This window comes from Calonectris borealis, chromosome Z (genome assembly GCF_964195595.1).
Source record: "Calonectris borealis chromosome Z, bCalBor7.hap1.2, whole genome shotgun sequence".
Lineage (NCBI taxonomy): Eukaryota > Metazoa > Chordata > Aves > Procellariiformes > Procellariidae > Calonectris > Calonectris borealis.
In genome coordinates, this window is record NC_134352.1 from 72,356,101 (window position 1) to 72,376,450 (window position 20,350).

The 20,350-nt window shown below is 34.9% G+C and overlaps 1 protein-coding gene across 3 annotated transcripts in view; it reads left to right on the top strand.

Moving 5' to 3' along the window:
- The window catches only part of RICTOR (RPTOR independent companion of MTOR complex 2), an 89,978-nt gene that overhangs the window by 44,855 nt on the left and 24,773 nt on the right, over positions 1-20,350 (top strand). For all 3 annotated transcript variants that reach the window (XM_075136800.1, XM_075136798.1, XM_075136799.1), the window contains 13 exons: positions 617-707; positions 841-907; positions 1,016-1,096; positions 2,294-2,394; positions 4,803-4,965; positions 5,377-5,478; positions 7,957-8,003; positions 10,283-10,418; positions 10,988-11,187; positions 12,291-12,417; positions 19,262-19,426; positions 19,876-19,952; positions 20,070-20,148. In XM_075136800.1, the coding sequence (XP_074992901.1) occupies positions 617-707; positions 841-907; positions 1,016-1,096; positions 2,294-2,394; positions 4,803-4,965; positions 5,377-5,478; positions 7,957-8,003; positions 10,283-10,418; positions 10,988-11,187; positions 12,291-12,417; positions 19,262-19,426; positions 19,876-19,952; positions 20,070-20,148 (1,436 nt within the window). The remainder of the gene's footprint in view (positions 1-616; positions 708-840; positions 908-1,015; positions 1,097-2,293; positions 2,395-4,802; positions 4,966-5,376; positions 5,479-7,956; positions 8,004-10,282; positions 10,419-10,987; positions 11,188-12,290; positions 12,418-19,261; positions 19,427-19,875; positions 19,953-20,069; positions 20,149-20,350) is intronic.

Consider the following 20,350-nt stretch of genomic DNA (forward strand, 5'->3'; position numbering starts at 1 on the left):
ACTGCACTTTATCAGACTTTTACTTTTCCTAGGACAAGCGTATGCTTTTTCAAATCTTTATATTTAGCAGAGTTAGTCTTTTATCTTTAGAATTACTCCTTTGTGAACCCAAGAGTATCCTCTGCTTTGTCTCACAGTGCGAAAATATGAGCCCAAAAGGAGCAAGTTTCAGCCTTTAATGTTTGCAATTCTCTTCTCCGAACTCTGGTTATAAATGTTTTGTCATGCAGTTGATTATAAAAGCTTAATCCTTGTTCCACATTTTGAAGTAAATAAATCATACTTTGTCGTAAACTTGCTACTTTGCGACATATGGATGTACATTTTAAAGTTTTAGGTGTGATTTTTCTGTCAAACAAGTTTAATGTGTTTAGAAATTGGAAATATTATTTTGGTTGATACTTAGATACAATCTTTGTCCTTTGAAGTTAGCCTTGCTTTGTTCATGAGTGTAGATTAGGTGACTTGTTAGAGATCCATTCTGACAAAATTTTCTGTGATTTTAAACCTGGAATAACATTTATTGGCAAGAACTATTATTTACCTATTGACAGCGATTAAAGTAACACTGAAATCCAATGTTATAGTTACCATTGTCCATTTTTTCCTGTTTTAGACCCAAGCAGGTTTCAGGACTGCTGGAGACTTTCTGATGGCTTTGTAGCTGCTGAAGCTAAAACTATATTACCCCATCGAGCCAGGTCAAGGTGAGCATTTAATGAACTTAATCTAAACCCTTGTTTTTGTTTTGTGGTGTTGTTGACAAAATATTTGTTGTTTTCTTGCAGACACAATAAGAGATGAACCTTCTAATCTGTTTCCATACTTTTTTCTCCTTAGGCCTGATCTCATGGATAATTATTTGGCTTTAGTGCTTTCAGCTTTTATTACCAATGGACTTCTAGAGGTAACTAATGACTTCAAGTTTGAATAGATGCTTGCTACTTTTTTCCTATAAACATTAAAATAAGATGTTATACATTAAATGTTACAATAATTTTTTAACTTTTTGAAGGGTCTAGTTGAAGTGATCACAAGTAGTGATGACCATGTATCTGTTAGAGCAACTATCCTTTTAGGAGAACTTTTGCACATGGTAAGTAAAACTTTTTGCTGAGAATAAGTAGTATTAGTAGCTAGTTGTAAATAGATATTTCCTATTATAGCTTTGAATTTGTATTACGAACTTGGAACATCTACTTTTCATCAGAATAATGGGTTAATTTACATTTCATCTTTTGGCCCTTCATATATTAAAAACAGTATGAATCAGTAGGAAGGCTGTTTGAAAAGTATTGGAAGTGCTAGGGGTTGTGCTCCAAGGGCAATCCTCAGGTCGCAAACTCTCACAAGTACACTTCCTTGCCTCAGTAGCCACTTGTATTTTTAAGCTGGAGTCCTGCAAACTCACACATTGGTTACTGTGTTTGGGAAAAGGACCGTTGCTGATTTTTGCTCTTCTTAGAATGATGGTAGCCCTCTGGCAGTGTGTTTAGCTTTCTGCCTCACAGGCTAGGCAGATGAAACTTTTTTCATGTTCAGCTTGATGTGGTTGGGGCACTTGATTTTTTTCATTCAGGCAACTCCAACTTGGTGGAGTGTTCTTTCAGCCCCTGCTACAGAGAACCTGAAGGGAACTTGCTTCGTTCTGCTTCCCTCTACCTAACATACCTTTTACAGTAGCTTCTTTCTCTTAACCTAAACTATTTTGGTATAGAGATGACAATATTGTTTTCATCTACACTCCAGTGCTACCTTTCAGCAGTTAGTTGTATGTGAAGTGATATGATTTACCTTTCTTGCAAAATAGTTCTTTTATTTTTCACATCCTCTCTTGATGACAAGAATAGCATATGCAGCAGAGCACTTCTTGATCAGTTTCCTTGTGTGTTTTTTTAATCTTTTTAATCTCTTGTAAGCTACGTTATAAGAGATGGTATTTCTGATTTTAGATTTTTTTGATACTTTTATACACGACATAAGGATATCTGATGCCTTGCATGGTTTTGCATCTTACCACTTAAACACCAATGCAAACAATACAGATTAGAAGGCTCTGAAATCTAGAATTGTCTGAAGTTACTTTCAATTGTATTTCAAATTGATTAGTTAGATCAAATAATTCAAAATGGTATGTGTAATTATTGCTCTGACGTTACGCAAAAGGTAATTTTGTTGTCATGCATTTGTGAAAGTCTTGTGAGAAGTGGTAGATTCTTCAAATGTTGATCCTAAAGAGATGGCTGAAAATGTTGTAATAAGTTATTCTAACTGGTGTTCTGTTGTTTTTTAGGCAAACACAATTCTTCCTCATTCTCACAGTCATCACCTGCACTGCTTACCAACGCTAATGAATATGGCAGCATCTTTTGACATAATGAAAGAGAAAAGACTGTAAGAATTCTAAGTTACACTTAAAAGCAAAAATGTTTACATCTCCTTTTCCCCCATAGTTGAGTGAAAACCTACATTACAAGTTTTCTGGTGGCTGAAACCAATACTGTCTTTGTTTAAAAGCAAACAAACACATGCATATAGAAATGCTCTATCACACTTACTAGGGAGAAAGTTTCCAGTGCATCATTCCAAAAGTGTTTACAGTAACAATTTAGAAATTTGGGAAGAAAGTTTTGATAGTAGATTTCAGAACACTTTTGCATAGATTGCAAGATTTTTACACAGAAATGAATGCTAAGGCACTGTTTGACCAAGCAACATCCAAGACATGTTCTGTGTGTTTGACCTCTCCATTGTTTCACACTTCTTCTTTGGCATTTTTATACAATTAAGCTTTCAAAACTAAAAAAGCCTGTACCAATTCTTTTCTTCTGTTGTTGTTTTTCTATAGCTAATTAAATAGTAATAGACCAAATCAGTGAGTTGTTAGTGTGAGCAAGAGCAAAAAATGTAATATTGGCATGGAGCATTTTTTTTTAACCTTTTTATTTCTTTGGAAGGGTGACTGTAACAATATTAATGATGTTAAAACTTTCTGGTGCTTTTGTTCGAAATTTGCACTGATAACTTTTTCAGTTCCTTTCAGTTCTGTTTAAATATAAGAATGCATGAACAGAAATTCTAAATTTAGTGCAGCATTATGCAGTGGCATGTAGTTAAGCAGTATTGGGGAACTGTTTGGCAGTCAAGGTGCCAATCAAACGAGGTATATTTAGGCATCTGACTTGAAAAAAATGTTTATAGAAGCTTTTTATTCCTCTTTGAACTAGAAATACCTGAATTTTCAGGTTTTAAAAAATCTATGGGCTTTTTTTGTTTTATTTTACTTATTTTTTAGAATTTCTCTGTACATCTATTAATCTTGCAATTTAACTTCTGAAGTGTTCTGTTATAAAATACTATCTCCTGTGTACTTCACACAATTTAAACCTCCTGAGGAAAGAAGTCAAATAATTTATAGATTCATGTGTCTTTAAAATGTGTTTCTGCAACTCAGTGTCCTTACTTGCATTTCTTTGTAGAACACCATTTAAATTGAGTGTGTTGGGTTTTTTCTAATAGTAAATTATAGGAAATGTTTTTATTAATTACTCTTGCCATTCCTGATCTGCCTTGTAAGATCAGTATTCTGATAAATATATCATAACTTTCTATTTTGTCTTTTATTTTGTTGTCAGTGATAAATTACAAAATCTTTCAGAACTATGAAATGATACATGCTGCTTGTAGAGTGCTTCCAAGAAACGTAGTTTCCTCTTTTTAGTTTTGAAGATTTTTTATATGTCAGTAGAAGATTTTGACAGGTGAAAACACAGTTACTTTTCAAAAAAGCACATCTGAAACTCCGCCACAGTATATTTCACTCCATCAAAGCTGTGGGATGAGAGGGAGGATGAAGAGCAGAAGGGATACATTTGTGGATTACCTGCAGTTTTTCTGCTTTTTGGCATTTGTGGACATACCTGATAGAGTAGTAAGAATTCCCGGTTTTGTTGGAAGAAAGTGATTTTGTAGAAGTAGTATTTTTTTATTTGGGGATCTTGGTTTTGGTCAACACCCTGCGTTGTTTCATACTCTGAAAAACTGTAAGCCCTGTTACGGATTAAATTTATGTAATTTTGATAAGTGACCAAATTCAAAGTTATTTGTTTGAAGATAATATAAAATAAAAACACTCCTACCCTATGAGAATTTTTGTTTATGGGGAAGAAAGGTGGACTTACCTCCTCATTTTTAGACTTCCTTATTTTATTTGCTCAGCTACCACTATTTTGTTATTAGTAATTAACTGCCTTTCTCCACTGTCATTGCTATTACTTCCTGTTTTTTCCTGGAAGACTTCTTACATGCTGTTGCTGAACTGTTTAGATACAAAGAGCAGGAAACATGCTACTGATACTCCTGCCAACCTCTGGGGAAAAAAAAAAGAGAATTTGCAAGAAATACTCTGTTAGTCAAAGTTGAAGCTAGCCCTATCAACTTTGCTGTAGAACGTTGATCTACTGTGACATCTCACAATACTTTATCAACTTTAAACTTCACAATATCTTCTGTGAACTGTGATAGACACCACTAATTGCAGAGTAGAAGAAAAGGTATTAATAAGGCTTATTCTTCAGTGCTAGAAATTCTGAAAGATAACTTTCTGTATAATTTCAGGACAAGACTGAGGCCTATGGATGTATGAACACTTGTATCAAGAAAATTATTTTCTTTTCATTTGCTTCAGAATTGTTAGTCAGCTCTTTCTTGAGCTATGTTTATTTACTCAAGATATAGCAGTGGTGCTCTTTAGTTGGATAACAGTTGCCAAATACCGATTATAGGTTTTTTTTTTCTATTAGACGAGCAAGTGCCGCACTAAACTGCTTAAAACGTTTTCACGAGATGAAGAAAAGAGGACCTAAACCGTACAGCCTCCATTTAGATCATATTATTCAGAAAGCAATTTCAACACACCAAAAAAGGGATCAGTACCGTGTGCAGAAAGACATCTTTATTTTGAAGGTATTACCATTATTGATTTTTCGAAACTAAATTTGGCTTTGTAGTTTGGAAACTTAGATACTACCTCCCAAACTTCACTCTGTCATCTAATTCAGAGCCATTTATGTGATTTCTTTACCGTTTTTTTTTCCATCTAATTTGTCTTGTAGGTACTTGTGGATACTGTATTGCATTTCTAGAAATTGAGGAGGGAAATTATAATAATTTTTAATGCTTTTTAGAACCAATTGTGATCTCTTACTATTAGGTTCTTAATGCAGTACTATCACCATGCAATTTACTTTCAAATGCAAATTACTGTAGAGCATAGCCTTTTTAATGATTGTTAATGAACATGAAGTATATCATGTGACAAGACTGAAAAAAATGATGCAAGGAAACCTACTGTAGTTTTTCATGTCTGTATTCCAGGATACAGAAGAAGCACTTGTAATGAATCTTCGAGACAGCCAAGTTCTCAATCATAAAGAGAACCTTGACTGGAATTGGAATCTAATAGGGACCATACTGAAGGTGAGCTTAAAAAGGGTTTGATATTGTCTGGAAAAAAGTCTCCATTTCACATGTGAGTTTTGACTTTCTAATACTAATTCCGTACTACATCGCATAAGCTTTTATTTCAGAAAATTAGGATCTCATGGGTTTAATCAGTGCTGATATAGTCTCTTTGTATACAACCCTTAACTGTAGTGTATTTTTGCATGTAAGTTCACAAGTTTCTTAAGTTTCCCAAGTTTAAGTTCACAAATTTCCTAATAAGCACGTCTTAAATTTTCTATAACTTTATTTGTATAGAAATAGACTTTACAGGATTAGCTATAATGACTTTAAAGCTGCTAATACTTTAGATTTCAGTCCAAACTACGGTGGGGATACTGCCTCGTTCGGTTTCATAGCAGGTTTTTTTAATATAACATGAGCTGAAGGTTGAGGCTGGAGATCGGTTATAGATCAAAATTCAGATGCTTAGACTGAGCCACATATGAAAACTTCAGTAGTATGTATGTTTTGAACTCATTGTGTGTTTTGAACTAATACATATACTCCCGTAGCATCAAGTTCATTACAAAATTAATTTGTTTTTACAAAATAAAGGAAATATCTCTGACAGGGAGGGCATTATCTTAAATATATTTGATGCACAACTTTTAAGAGACTGCCTCTTTTTTAAGCAGAAAACTTACTTGAGTAAGAAAACTTTCTCAGTACTCAGTATAGTAGTAGACTAAGTATAGTCTTCAAACCAGATCCTGTCATTCTGTGCATCAAAACCATCCTTCTGTGGTACTCCCAAGTAACATTTGCTTACTGTCTTCTTTACTGTGTTGTTATAAAGATGGTGAAAGGACAAAAAAGGATTAATGGTGACAATCGTAATCAAGATTATATTTAAAAAAAAAAAGAAATTAAATACTTCTGTGCATTTTTTCAGGGACTGATAAACTTGAGAGAGCAAGAATCTGTCTGGTATAAAGACCTGAATAAGTATATGACAGTAGCATTGCTCTACCAAATTTCACTGTTTTACAGGCTTTTTACTGTAATTACTAGATTTACTGGATTACTAGCTATGATTATTAATCATAGATATTTTTACGTTTGATTCAGTATTAAAGATATTATCAAGAAACTGTTTTTCAGAATCTCACTGTTAATTAGTCTTTGACAATGGAAGTTTTATATAGTTGACCACTAAGGGGTTGGGTTTTTTTACCTGAAATTTAGGTCAAACTGTCAGTTTTCCTGCTATCTCAGACCTCCCCAGCAGTGTATTTTCTAGTGTCCTGTAAAACAGTTGCTAATGTCTCAATCAGGGAGTTCTGTCTTTCAGAATGAGAAGTTTGTGTGTTTTCTGGTTTAATTCTAACCACTTCCATTCCTGTTAAACTGCACAACACCAGCATAAACTAAGATAATGTTATCAGAGTGGTCCATCTTTAGTCCACGAATGAGCAGGATCCAGATTCCAGTGTTTGGACTTTGCTATCTCATGTGGCTACTCACCTCCCTCTTGTCGCTGTCACAGCCTTACGGCTGTGGAGCATCAGCTTTCTAATCATCTCACTACTTGCATCTGATGTGGTCCCTTACTGCCTCTTTTACTTGCTCAGCTTGCTGTCTAAGCTGCTAAAAGAGCAGCATAAGGGGAAAAGTGGCAGTGGTGAGGATGGAGGAATTGCGACTTTGTCGTTGGCAACAGAGCTTCATACTGTATCTGGCACTGTTACTAGTATGGTCAGTTTTACTAATCATTAACCAGTGCACTATATGTCTTAATACTAGTATACCAATTGGAAACTTAGAACTGTATCGCTTAGGTAGGAAAGAAGAATGTTTGATGCACTTTTTTCCATCCCTTCCAAGAAAATACTTACTAGTAGCAACAACAAAAAATCTGAAGCCATAGAGAAAACAGATGGTTGTAAAAACAGAGGAAAATGTAATGGGAAGAAAGGACAGATCCAGAAGAGAGTATTATGACTTCATCTGATCCTTCATAAAACATCTTATGAAATATCAACAGAGGAGTTTAAATACCATTTTAATAAGCAGGATTTAAGTGAGCTATTACAGAATAGTGATTGTTTTTAAAACAAATCTGATTAATAGTGAAAACAACAACCACAAAAATTATTTCCGTATTATGCATATGAAACTTTTGTTATTTGCAGAGAAGAAACTGAGCAAAATTCTTTATTTTTCATTAGCTTTTCATAGTTTGCTGTTTTCTTTAGAATTGTGGCCTTGTACACACAGCATGTGACCAACATTCACTGTCCTTCTCTAGAAAAAAATCAAACAGTTCTTGGAGCAAGAAGTGTGGGCTTTTCAATAAAATAAGGGTTTTTTTATAGGTAACATTAGATGCAAGAAAACTTACACTTCTAATTATTAGGTAAATATAACTATAATAAGAATGAGTAAATTTTAGTGACTAATTAAGGACTGATGTACAAGTTTCATATAATGCTATATTTGCTGTTTTTCTAGTGGCCAAATGTAAATCTAAGGAACTATAAAGATGAACAATTGCACAGGTATGTAAAAATTATGTAGACTTCTTTTGAAGAAAGAAATTTGGAAAAACTGTTTTTTAATATTGCAATAAACTATTCCTTGTATTGTTCTAAAACTTAATCTACAGATAAGCAGCAAAAATGAAAATTTAAATAATTAGGTTGCGATATTTGCTTTAAATAAACAGATCCTTAAACTTTAGTGGTTTCTTTTCTATGCACAGATACTTTATATATATATTCCCTTAACAAGAATCATACCAGCTTTGCAAACACCCTGTTTCATTTTAAACCTTAAAGTATTACCTCTTTGATATTTCATACATTAGTGTTTGATTTTAGCGCTTGACAAATTTTGACAGAATAGGTCTACAATTGTACAGTTATGTAGTTGTAGTTTTCATCAAAAACCAAGAGGAAGTTATTTCTAGTTGCTATTAATGGCAAGGGAAGTATGTGTTTTTTGGGAAGGAAAAAAAAAAAACACCAAAAAACACACAGTACAGCAGTCAGCTCTGATTCCCTTCATGTCTGTTGGCATTAAGACATTTTTATTACTTTTGTGCATGTGTGGTAATAGTTACTAATTAGTTCCTGGATGTCCCTTTTAACTTCCATTTCAGAAATTGATTTGATTAAATTATTTTTGAAGAATAGTTCTGTATTTGTAGGCATGGAAAGCTACTTCTACATGAATTTGAGGGAAAACCTGAAGCTAAAACATATGCTGAAAGGCTCACGCTGCTCCATTTTAAATTTTTACTAAAACGTAATCAGGCTACTTTTATATAGTGTTCCCTACCACTTAAGTGGTAGTCCCATTGTAATCATAGCCATAATTTAATTTTGCATTTGTATTGTTTCTGTTTTTTTCTTCCCTAATACAGTCAATCTGTACTTTGTGGTAAAGGATTATTTTCCTAATCTGGTGGTTTATAACATTCCTTCTCTAAAGCAATGTCTGCAGTCCCACCCAAACCCACCCCTCTACCCACCTATGTGGGACAGCGTTCCTGTTCTCTGGTTTTTTGCTGCACTCAAGCATTATTCAATGCCTAAATAATTTAATCCCAAATAAATTGAGAAAATCTATGATTGAATTAGCGTAAAACTTCTACTATTCGTTGATCCTTTCTGCAGGACTGTGGATTAGATGCTTTAATGGCTTTAAAATGCTGTTGCTTTTTTTTAATTACAAGTGATTAAGCCCCAAATCTCTCTATAGCTTCACTGCTGATAATAAAAAAATTTCAGCCACTTTGGTTTTGAAGTGTAAAGTACATTTATTTGTCCTTCCATAAGTTTTTTTTTTTTACTGTTAGTGTTCTTGTGATGATCTTATGGCTAAGTGAAATGCCAGATATTTTTGATATAGATTCCTTCATTTCATAGAGATACAGTTAATGCAATGCGTGTGTGTGTATATATTATAATACATATATTTATTGTTAATAACCCAGAATAAAATACATTTAATTTGATAAAATTTAAAGAAGCCCTCAGATTTCCTTTATAACTGGTCCTGTGTTTGGAGTTGGGGATAGTGGCTTACTCTCACCTTTTTAACTAGAGGTGTAGTGCTGTAGTTAAGTTTTCTTAATGCTTGCCATATCTACCTTCAGACAGAACAATTTGTGTTATTTTAAAGCACAAATGTGTGTTTATTTTTTTAGTAAGAATTGGCGAGGGGAAGCTCTTTGCTGAAGATTTATTCCTGCAGTGCAAAACTCAAGCTGTATTGCTCACCATGATTTCAAAAAGTCTGAGTGAGAGTCTGCATTTGCAATAACTGTGTTACGCTTCAGAAATGCTTGAGTGAGGTGAACGAAAATACTGTTGCTGAATAAATATGGCCTTTTCCTGGCACAACACAAAAATGTATTTTTCACAGTACCGTTAACTATTATAGCTGAAGAAAACTCATGTCACAAGTTCTTTTTTAGCTCTTTGTAAGTCTAGATAGTATAGTCTTTGAAACTCACCACAGGATAGATTACAGCAGAATAAATTACAAGCATGAGAACGAGGAGGAAGCTATAGCTTCTAAGAGCGTAGAGATTTTGAGTTCCTTTGCTTATTTGAAGTCATGACATAGAAAACTCTTTATAACACACAGTACAGCTGCATCTCTGAAATTGTGTCTGTTTAGACTCATTACTGGTACCTGCTCTCTTTCAAAAACTTTTGAAAATTTATAAACTAATTTAGTGATAACATATCTTATCTACCAGCATCAGTTTGTACTGTGAGACTGTCCTTGTCATACTGAAAAACAGCAAATTCTTTTTTACTTTCCATAGGTTTGTAAGGAGATTGCTATATTTTTACAAGCCTAGCAGTAAGCTGTATGCCAGCCTGGATCTGGACTATGCCAAGGCTAAGCAGCTCACTGTGGTGGGTTGTCAGTTTACTGAATTTCTTCTTGAATCAGAAGAGGTAAGAAATTTTCAGCTACAAGACTGGAGGTAGCATGAGTAGTGCTGCTGTATGCCACTTAGAGCAAAAACCTTAATTTTAGTAAAGTTTTCTGTAGACTTTGGGTGTTAAATGTAAAATGATTAAGAAATATGACTTAAAAACTTGAATTATCCAGATGAGACACTGAGGAAAATGACTGTGTTAAGTAGAAGTTTTATTAAATACAGCTTTATTAAATGCAGGATAAGGTTTGGAGTTTTTTAATTTTTGCTATGTATATCCTTCCTTTCTCTACCTCCTTTCTTCTTGTGTGCTAAAGACTTTTATGCCTCAGGCCAGAGGAAAATGTCATTGAACAATCCTTTTCCTGGAAAGAATAGAATTGGTCCTAAGATGTCTCCAAGCTAAACTCCTTTTATTTGCCTTGAACCTTTTTCTTTAGTCTGAATTGTGTTTGCCAGCCATCGTTTCTATTTTGTATCTGTATTGAGTTTGTACATTTTAAGAAATTTAAAATGGTGGATTTCAGTAAAGAAGAAAGACCCTGTTCTGTTACTAGTAAATGCTATTACTCTTTGTTTTGTTAGGATGGACAAGGTTACCTGGAGGAATTAGTTAAAGATATTGTACATTGGCTCAACTCTTCATCAGGAATGAAACCTGAACGTAGTCTTCAAAATAATGGGTTACTAAATACCCTTAGCCAGCACTACTTCCTGTTTTTTGGTACTCTCTCTTGTCACCCTCATGGAGTGAAAATGCTTGAAAAATGTAATGTGTTTCAGTGGTGAGTGTTTTTATTCTGTTTGAATTGTGCTTACGGGTATAATAGTTATGAAAACTGTAAACTGTGCATGAGGCCCACCGACGGTAAAGCTGAAAACTTTGAAGTTCTTTTGGTTTACTTACAGGTAAAGATCCCCGGTTGTGGGGGTTTTCGGTGTTTTTTTTAAGAAGGGGTCTCTTAGTCTGAACAGATATGGGTGATTGTGTCACAGAATAGCTTACTTTTTCCTGTCCACACCTACCTGACAGAAATCAGTATCAGGAAGGCTGATATTGTACTGAAAAGACAGAAGAAAAAAACAACCAAACAAAAAAAAACACCAAAACAAAAACAAAACAAACAAACAAACAAAAAACACACACAAAAAAACACAAAACAAAAAAACCCCACTACATAAACCACCAAAAACTGACAAGTATCATGCTGTTTGTGAAATGTGATGATGCATGTTGTACCTAAACTTCAGTCCAATATATTGGAGTGAAGCTGTGAAGTTCAAAATTTTGTTCAGGTACGAATAAACTTACCTTCCTTTGGGAGTAAATTGGCTAGTGGCTAATACCAGTTCATTTTAAATATAGTAAACTTTAAGCAAAAATTCAGGTGTTTTGATGTACTCTGTTTTTTTAAATTAAGTTGTTAAGTTGATTATTAGAATGCAAGTTTTTATTGGCTTCAGTAACTTGGTTTACAATAAAATCTAGACAGTTAATAGGACTAACCTTATGGCAAGCTTTATAGAATGTGTTACAATGAGGAGTTGTTCACAGAGCTTCATGAACATTAATTTTTGTACTTATAATCACTAATTAAACTATGCTGACAAAGTTATTACAGAGAAATTATAAAAAATGTTGGTTTGGGGTTTTTTCACTTGCAGTTTAGTGCATTATTTGGTCCCCATGTGACTCTAACAACTGTAACAGTTTAAAGTTACTCCATTTCATATGAGAACTTACTTTGTATTCTGCGTTTATAGAAATGAAAGTCTAATTCAAAGTACTTAAGTTTAAATTATTGATTGAATAAATAAATGGGTTTGAGTGGGTTCAAATACTAATTTTTATTTTCTTCTCTCTCCCCTTCCCCCTGCCCCCCACCAGTCTTCTTAATCTTTGTTCTTTGAAGAACCAGGATCACTTGTTAAAATTGACTGTTTCTAGTTTGGATTACAGCAGAGATGGGTTAGCAAGAGTCATCCTTTCTAAAATCTTGACAGCAGCTACTGATGTAAGTTCAATTCGACTTAGTTCCGTTGTTATTTGCCACTAGACATTTATTTTGTTATTCAAGGTGTATGACTTTATTTTTAAGCTATTATATATCCAGAAAGTTTTTTATTTTTGTATTCAGATATGAAACTCCTACTCATGTAGTTTTAAATTTGCTGTGAACTTCACACCGTATATTGTGCTCAAGAAATTAAGGCATTCAAATAGAGGTTTCTCTCATGTATGAAGGGAGTTAAAGTCTTTAAATGCATAAACCAACTGTAATGTTATCGTCTAGGTGAATAAAGGTGAAGGCATTGTTTTCATAAACAGAAATGTGTATTTCTAGCAGTAATAAAGAGGTTAACCTTCCAGTGGTGGGTACTGTTTTGATAATGATTGAGGTTACTGTGGTGGAACTGAGTAGAAGCTATAGCCCCTGGAACGAGGGGGAGGTTAAAAAATAGGCATTGGGATTTGTACTTCTGCATCAAAGAAGGTGAGTGGACATAAAACACAGACTTATGTAGACTTGGGAAAGGAAACTTGAACTTTTAAGAAAAGAGAAGTCAATCAGGTGTAACACAGTAGACAAGAAAGCATTGATATCAGGGAAATGAAAATTAGTAAGTTGAAATCCAACTAGGAACAAACTCTCATTACTTCAGGAAGAGCTATTCCTCTGTCACCGGGACAAAGCAGAATATATTCTAGAGTGGATACAAGAGGGAATAAGGTAGATGCTAGCTTTAAATGTCTCATTGTATTTGGAGAGGAAATAAAGACATTGAGGATATTTCTCTGAGACTGTCAAAGATATGATGATTCTTGTGGGTAAAGACTGGAGTCTGAAAGTAGTAAAGATAGTTGGGGTTGAAGGAATGATTCATTGAAAGAAGAGGGTGAAGCTCCCTACTGAATAATTTTGAACTAATCTTTCAATGAAGTGATGACTTTGACATCCTTTCTCCAAAGTTGTTTTATGCCTACTCTGGGGAAGAAAACAGAAGTTAATATGTTGTGAGGACACATGCCTGTGTCTTTATTAGACTTCTAAGCTCCTGTTAGATGACTGTCAGTTAAGAGCAGTTTAGACAGTGGAACTTCATTTAGCTGTTTCTATTGAGATTGCACATCAATGGGTACTGCCCCCTTCCCCTCCACCACTTCCCAGCTATTTTTACCTCATAAAAAACGGCCATACATGGGGGAAGAGCTGTCCAGCATTTCAATTTCTTCCAAATGCAGCTAGTTAACAATTAGAAAAAAGTCCAGGCATGCTGTCACAATCTCCTCAACAAGTATACAGTTACAGTAATAATTTGAGGCATTTTAATATTAATTAGTGTTTGTGGTTTAGATCTTGGGAAAGATTACTTGATTCTGATATCTAAGGTATGAAGGCTTAAATTCTATTTTGAGAGAGATACTTCCAAATGTTTTCAAGCATCCAGTATTTACACCAAAAGCGTTAATGTCGTTAGGAATGGGTTGATTTCCTTCCAGATGTTCTATAAAGACCTACTTGTCTACTTTTTTTAATCTTAGCGGGGAGAAAAGAAAAAAACAAAAGAAAAAAATCAAAACAACAACAACAACAAAGAAAAAACACAAACCAGAATGTATTCAACCCTGATACAGGTATCACTAGCTGTAAGCAGACTGGCTTGAAGTGGGGTGCAGATACTGTCTGAACATGCTGTCCCAAGCATACACAAAGCCAGAAAGCAGTTGAGAGCTACTGCTGCTCTTAGTGGTGGTAACTTAAAAAACAATTTCCATCTATTTGTAATTCAGCTTAATGAACACTAGGTAGTAAGCACTTCTTGTACTTCAGATGTGAATAGTATAGACATCACTCTCCAGCACCTTAGAAATTAAGAAAGCTTGTAGAGCCCCCAGGTTTACCCATTTCAGTTCTGTCTGTTTGGGATTGTGAAAAGGATTAGAGATCATGATCACATCGCTGGCATTACCTTGATTATTTAATGCCAGACTTTAACAGATATCAAAGTAGAACTCTTTGGAGAAAGAGACATTCTACAGGCTCAGAAACTTAAGTACGCAAATTTTGGAACTCAAACCTAAATAATTAGTTTCAAAGTTAGAGATCTTTCTTGCCAGAAACACTGATACCTTCTCACATCTGTGATTTTTTTAAGGTTTCAGCCTACGTTAGTAGCCTATGGTTACTGGGTTCTAATGCTTCCATTTCGTAGTCTCGCATTGATGTGTGGATCTAGCGACATTGTCTAGGGAAACAGCAGAGATTAAGTACCTGTGTGTTTTTAGCAGACTCCTGAAATGTAGAACAATAGAGATTATTAGGATATATCTTCTCAACTGCCAAGCACTGACTTGTAACCTTTCTCGTATGTGCACAATATAGGTCAATGGTCCTTAATATCAGAGTTAGGTGCGCATTCAGGTATAGCAGGTCTCTAACCATAGCGATCTCCAGGCAAGTTCATAGCTGAGATGTGTTGTGACTTAAATTCTACTATTTAGAGTTCAATGTTGCACTAGATGAGACTGTACCCTGCTTTTTGTATGTTGCAATACCATAAGAATCCCTTCAATATTTTCGTTTTTTTTAAAAAAAAGAATTTATGTTAACATATTCAAGAAATGTAAAAAAAAATTAAATCTTGTTTGTTCATTGCAAATGTAAATGAATCTTTTATTATCAGGATACTAAAAAAGAAGAAAAATTTACTGTTTGAGCCTTTCTTCCTTTGTGAAACATACTGAACTCAGAGGGATGGATGAAACTATTTCAGGGTGTTTTGTTTTCTGAAGTAGTTGACCTGCTTGGAATTCTTGGAATTCATGGGGAATAATTTTGTATATTTCATCTAAAAGAGGAAAATCTCAAATAGAATGGACCAGCCAGCCGAAATGGGTCTATGTTTGCATCAACCACAAATGATTTAATACTTGGATAAAATTTGTTTCCTTCCTTCAGAAATTCTTTCCCTGTTTTACCATGTGCCCAACCGCATATGTTCTTACAGTGGAAACTGAACTGATGGGATTTTGAAGAGAAAATTTCACTGAGTACTACTTGACAAAAAGGCAAAATGTTGACCTGTCAAAGAACCCTTTGGCAGTGCTTGGTGTACACAATATTGCCAGTGTTACCTCTTGGACAAAATGCTTGTCTTCAGTGTTTCTGGTGTTTATGTTCCCAACAGAAGATCAAAGCATAAAAAGCTAATCCAAAGGATAAAACTTCTTGATTATTCTGGTATTAACTGTATCCTTAGTGGTATAAGTGGTATTTCTGACCAATTGCAATTGGCAAAACTACAAGTCTCTTCCAGAAATTAAAATATTCATGTGAGGTGGAAATAGTTGTCAGTTCCAAGAGGATGAGATACCTGAAATAATACGGAAATATTGACAGGTATTTGCATGGGCAGTTCACTGACTGGGGAGTAATTTGTAAGTACCGCTGTTCTAGAGGTTAGGGGAAGGTATCTGCCATTTTGGGGATTTTACGGTCTGGAATTCTGAAACCGCAGCATTGTCAACAGCAAAAGAAAATTTACTCCTTCATATTTAGCAAGCATGATAGGAAAAAATTGAAACTTGGCATAGTTTATACCACTCACTGCTCTGTCCCATAAGGAAATATATTTTTAAATATTACCAGAACTGACATTCTATCACCTTGGACAAGCGAATCCCAAGATTAAAAAGAACATGCAGTTCCCTTCAAATAAGGCACTTAAAAGCCCTTCCACCTTCCCTTTTCAAGGACTTCCGATGAGGACCTATATAGTAAGCCTCTGAGAGGGTTTGTGTTAATTCATAATCCAGAAGACAAATTGTGATTTTGATTCTATGTGCTACCTCTTTTAAATTCTGTTTAAAAGCAGTAAAAATGTATGGAACTGGACATAATTTCTGAAAAGCTGTGTTTGTGAGGGAGAAAAACCATCTCCAGTAAGGCTTCTTCCCTTCAGAAATTTTAATTCCCTGAGATGTTTGTTAATGAAATACTTTATCTGTTTATTTCAAAAGCTGAAGATGCTCTTTTTTTTGGGATAACTGAGGTTATAGCCTCATACACCTTTTAAAGCTACCCAGAGCTATGAAGCAGGTTTGTTAGCCATTTGCTAATGAGTGTCTCTGAACAAGGAAAAGTAATTTCTGTAGCCAGCTTAGCGTTAGAAGGGGAGAGTAGCATTTTAGGGTGACTGTATACAATGAAAACATTTCCAGAGAAATATTCTTGCAGATCAGTGAAGAAGCACATCTTAACCTACTTCCAGATGTGCTTTGGTCATTCATGCTAAAGCAAATTAATACTGCCTCAGCTGCCTTTCTGCCAGTTTGTGGTAGAAACAGCAGAGTAGCCAGTGTGTCCTCAAGTGCCGCAGTTCACAGCCTAAAATTTTATCTTTATAGGTGGCCAAGGGATAAACTTATGCTACCTTTATTGGCATCTATGCTGAGCTGTATGTAATTAGCTGAGCATAGTGACCTCTGACTTGCTTCTTCATTTCTGAGGGTCTCAAAGCCGTTTAATAGTAAAAGTAAGAATCTTCTGACAGATTTAGTACAGGGTTTTATCTATGTTCTTCATCTAGTTCATGCATGAGCAAAAGAGGGGAATGTCTGTTTCCTCAGATATCCTCTACACTAGTTTTCCTCTCAGTTCATCAAAAGTAAAAACATTCCAGGATTTTGCTTCATCTGGAGAAACAACGCTGGGCTTTGCCCCTCTGATCTGGGAAATGCGTACAGGTGATCTCGCTGCACAAAGGTTGTGGCCCTGCTTGAAGACTTTAGAACTGTTGGAAATGCATGCAGTGGTTTTGCAGCCGCGGGTCTGAGGTTTGAACGTCTTAGTCTGTTGTGTCATTCCTTGTTATAAAGACCCTTTTCCATACCTTCAATTACTTAAAACCCTGTTCTGTTGTTCCTTACACCTTTATAATTGTTCTTCTTTCTCTTTCTGATGATGGTAGGAAAACCAGAACAGTACAGTGTCCAAGATGTCACAGCCAGTGGATTTACCTAGTGACAATGCTGATGCATTTTGTTCTGTTTACTAAACTTTCATTGGTTTTGGTTGCCATTGAACTTATATCTAACACTTCCACAGAACTAGCTAATATTAGCCCCAAGATCTTTTCCCTGGGTGGAAAGAGCTAGCTCAGAGCCTGTTGTGTGTGTATGTAAAGCAGGGATTATTTTTTCACTTTAGCTCATTGTTTCAAATTTATCTGCAGTGAATTTTATTTGCCATTTTATTGTTCCATCAGAGTAATGAAATCCTTCTTATCTTTTCCTTCTCCAAACAGAAAATAAAAATTGTTCTAATTCTGTACTAGCTATCTGGATAGATTAATTCATGTTCAGGAAGTATTTCAGGAAGTGAACGTTATTATCTTTTGTTCTCTCTATCACACTCAGTGTAGTTGTAGCAGTAACAACAATTCTTTATAGACAAGATTTTGACAGTTGAACGACATGACACTGAATTCTGGTTTCATATTATTGTGTTATTCTGTAGGCTTAACATCTAGATCAAGTGATCATTTTGGCATAATAGCTTCTGTTCTCATCTTTAATAAACATAGTCATCTATTCCACATACAAGGCATACCACTAACGAGATGCAAGCCATTTCAAAATGGTTGTTCAGTCTAGGTCAGAGTTGCAAATCACTGTTCCATAGTCTGTCTTGGTATGTGTGTTACTTTGTTCCTGCCTCCCCTCCAAAAAATAAGCCTCTGTATATTGAGTAAGTAGAAACGTGCACATGATATTTGAAGTTGAAATAATGGGACAAGGTTTTTGAAGTGAACTATGCACGTTCACATTTCCTACTATCATTTTCTTTCAAGTCCTGCTTGCCAAGTATTTCTGGAGGAAAAAAAACAATCCAGAAGATATTGTTAACCTAGGTAGTGCTGTCCAACCTCGACCAATTCACCTATCTCTTGGAATACAGATACTCACATGCATCCCAACATAGATCATTTATATTTTAACATATAGGAAACTTAGTTGGTTATAGCTATAGTAGCCTTAAAGGTGTAGGGACTGAAGACCTGAAGAAAGATTTGGGCACCTGATTTTGTCTTTTCCAGCTATGCTTGTCTAAGTATAGATAACACCTTTCCTAGTAAGGAAAAAGTCAGGGTTATTCCGTGCTTACTCCAGCACACTGCAAATTCTTGTAGATTAAACCTGTTTACTTCTAATTTTTGTGTATTTTTTCTGATAGAAAATGGTTTTAATCAGTTTATGCTGTTTATTCAGCAAGTTTTGAACAGGAACTGGCAAGGTACTTACTTCATTCTGCTGTCACTTGGAGAAATTCATAGTGGTAAACTAAGTGTTGGGAAACTGTCTTATTACAGAAAATAACATTTTTCTATTGAGAAGGTTTTCTGAGAAGTTTTGAAGATCAGATACTTCTGGGAAACAGAAATAAATGTAAAATTTATTAAAATAAATTCCCCAGAGGCTCTAATATTTACAAAGTTAAAGTTTTTTGCAAAATATTGCATATGTGAAAGTATATACAATTGCACTGGACATTTACAAGGTATTTTTTCTGCTAATCCTGATGACTTTGTATGGTGCTGTCACAGTGAATGACTAATTGATAAGAGCTTTCCAAGGAGACTTGCAGTGACCAGATTACTTGTGATCTCAGACTCAAATTTCCCATTTGGTAAGATAGAAGCAGCTCTCTAATAGACTGTAGTTCTAATATATAAGGTGTGCATCACAGCTACGTGCTGTAAAATACGGTCCTTAAATGTGTTTTTAAAAGTGATAAATCATTAACTGCGTTAGCTTTTTTCCTTCCATTCAAAAAAGCATTTTCTGTACTTTTGCAGAGCTGCAGGTTGTATGCAACAAAACACTTACGAGTATTACTGAGAGCAAATGTAGAGTTCTTCAGCAACTGGGGGATTGAATTACTGGTGACCCAGTTACATGATAAAAATAAAACTATTTCTTCCGAGGCACTTGATATTCTAGACGAGGCATGTGAAGACAAGGTGAGCATCCTTTCTCTTTTCAACCTCTTTTTGGTATGCTACTCTGTAAGCTGTTCCCCATCCCCTCCCCCAGTAGCAAAGTAAAAGTATGCAAGAAGCTGAAGGTTTCCTTTCTTGATTGTCATTGATGGACTTCATAATAGTTTATACACACCCTTGCTGAAAATACTGCAGTATTAATGACAAGAAAATGTAGACTTCTGGATTATGCCTACTTTTAAATATGAATTCAGACTAATTCAGCTGTTTTGATCATTATACTTTTTGTGAAGTAATATATATTTAATGACAGAAGATACCTAAAGTAGATAATGTTAGGATGAGGTTAGTGCTGTTTGATACTTCATTTTGTGAAAAACTGCTTCATTGCTGGCAGATTGTTGTAATTGTTGTAGTGTTCAGAGTTATATAGTGGTCAGATACTCCTTACACATTTTTAATTATTTTAGGCCAATCTTCATGCCCTTATCCAAATGAAACCAGCTCTTTCTCATCTTGGAGACAAGGGTTTGCTTCTACTCCTAAGGTAAATGTTGAATATGCTGTTGGACCTTACACTGTGGAAACAAATGAATGTTTGTTTTTATTCAAATTACGTCATTTGTTTTAAGTGGAGTTCTAACTGTCTGATGTTACTTTACAGATTTCTGTCCATCCCAAAGGGATTTTCATATCTAAATGAAAGAGGTTATGTAACAAAACAAATGGAAAAATGGCAAAAGGTAATGCTAAGAATAAAAGATGTGCTTGATATTAGGAGGAGGAAGGGAGTGAATATGCAGGTTTAGCAGGTCAAAGATTCTTAAAAATATTGCATATTCCTATACATGTATTGCTACTGCCAGTGCATTTATTAGCTCAGTGACTTATGATTTTGCTGAAAAAGGTTGACAGGGACTTAGAGTTCCATAGCTCCTCTGTACA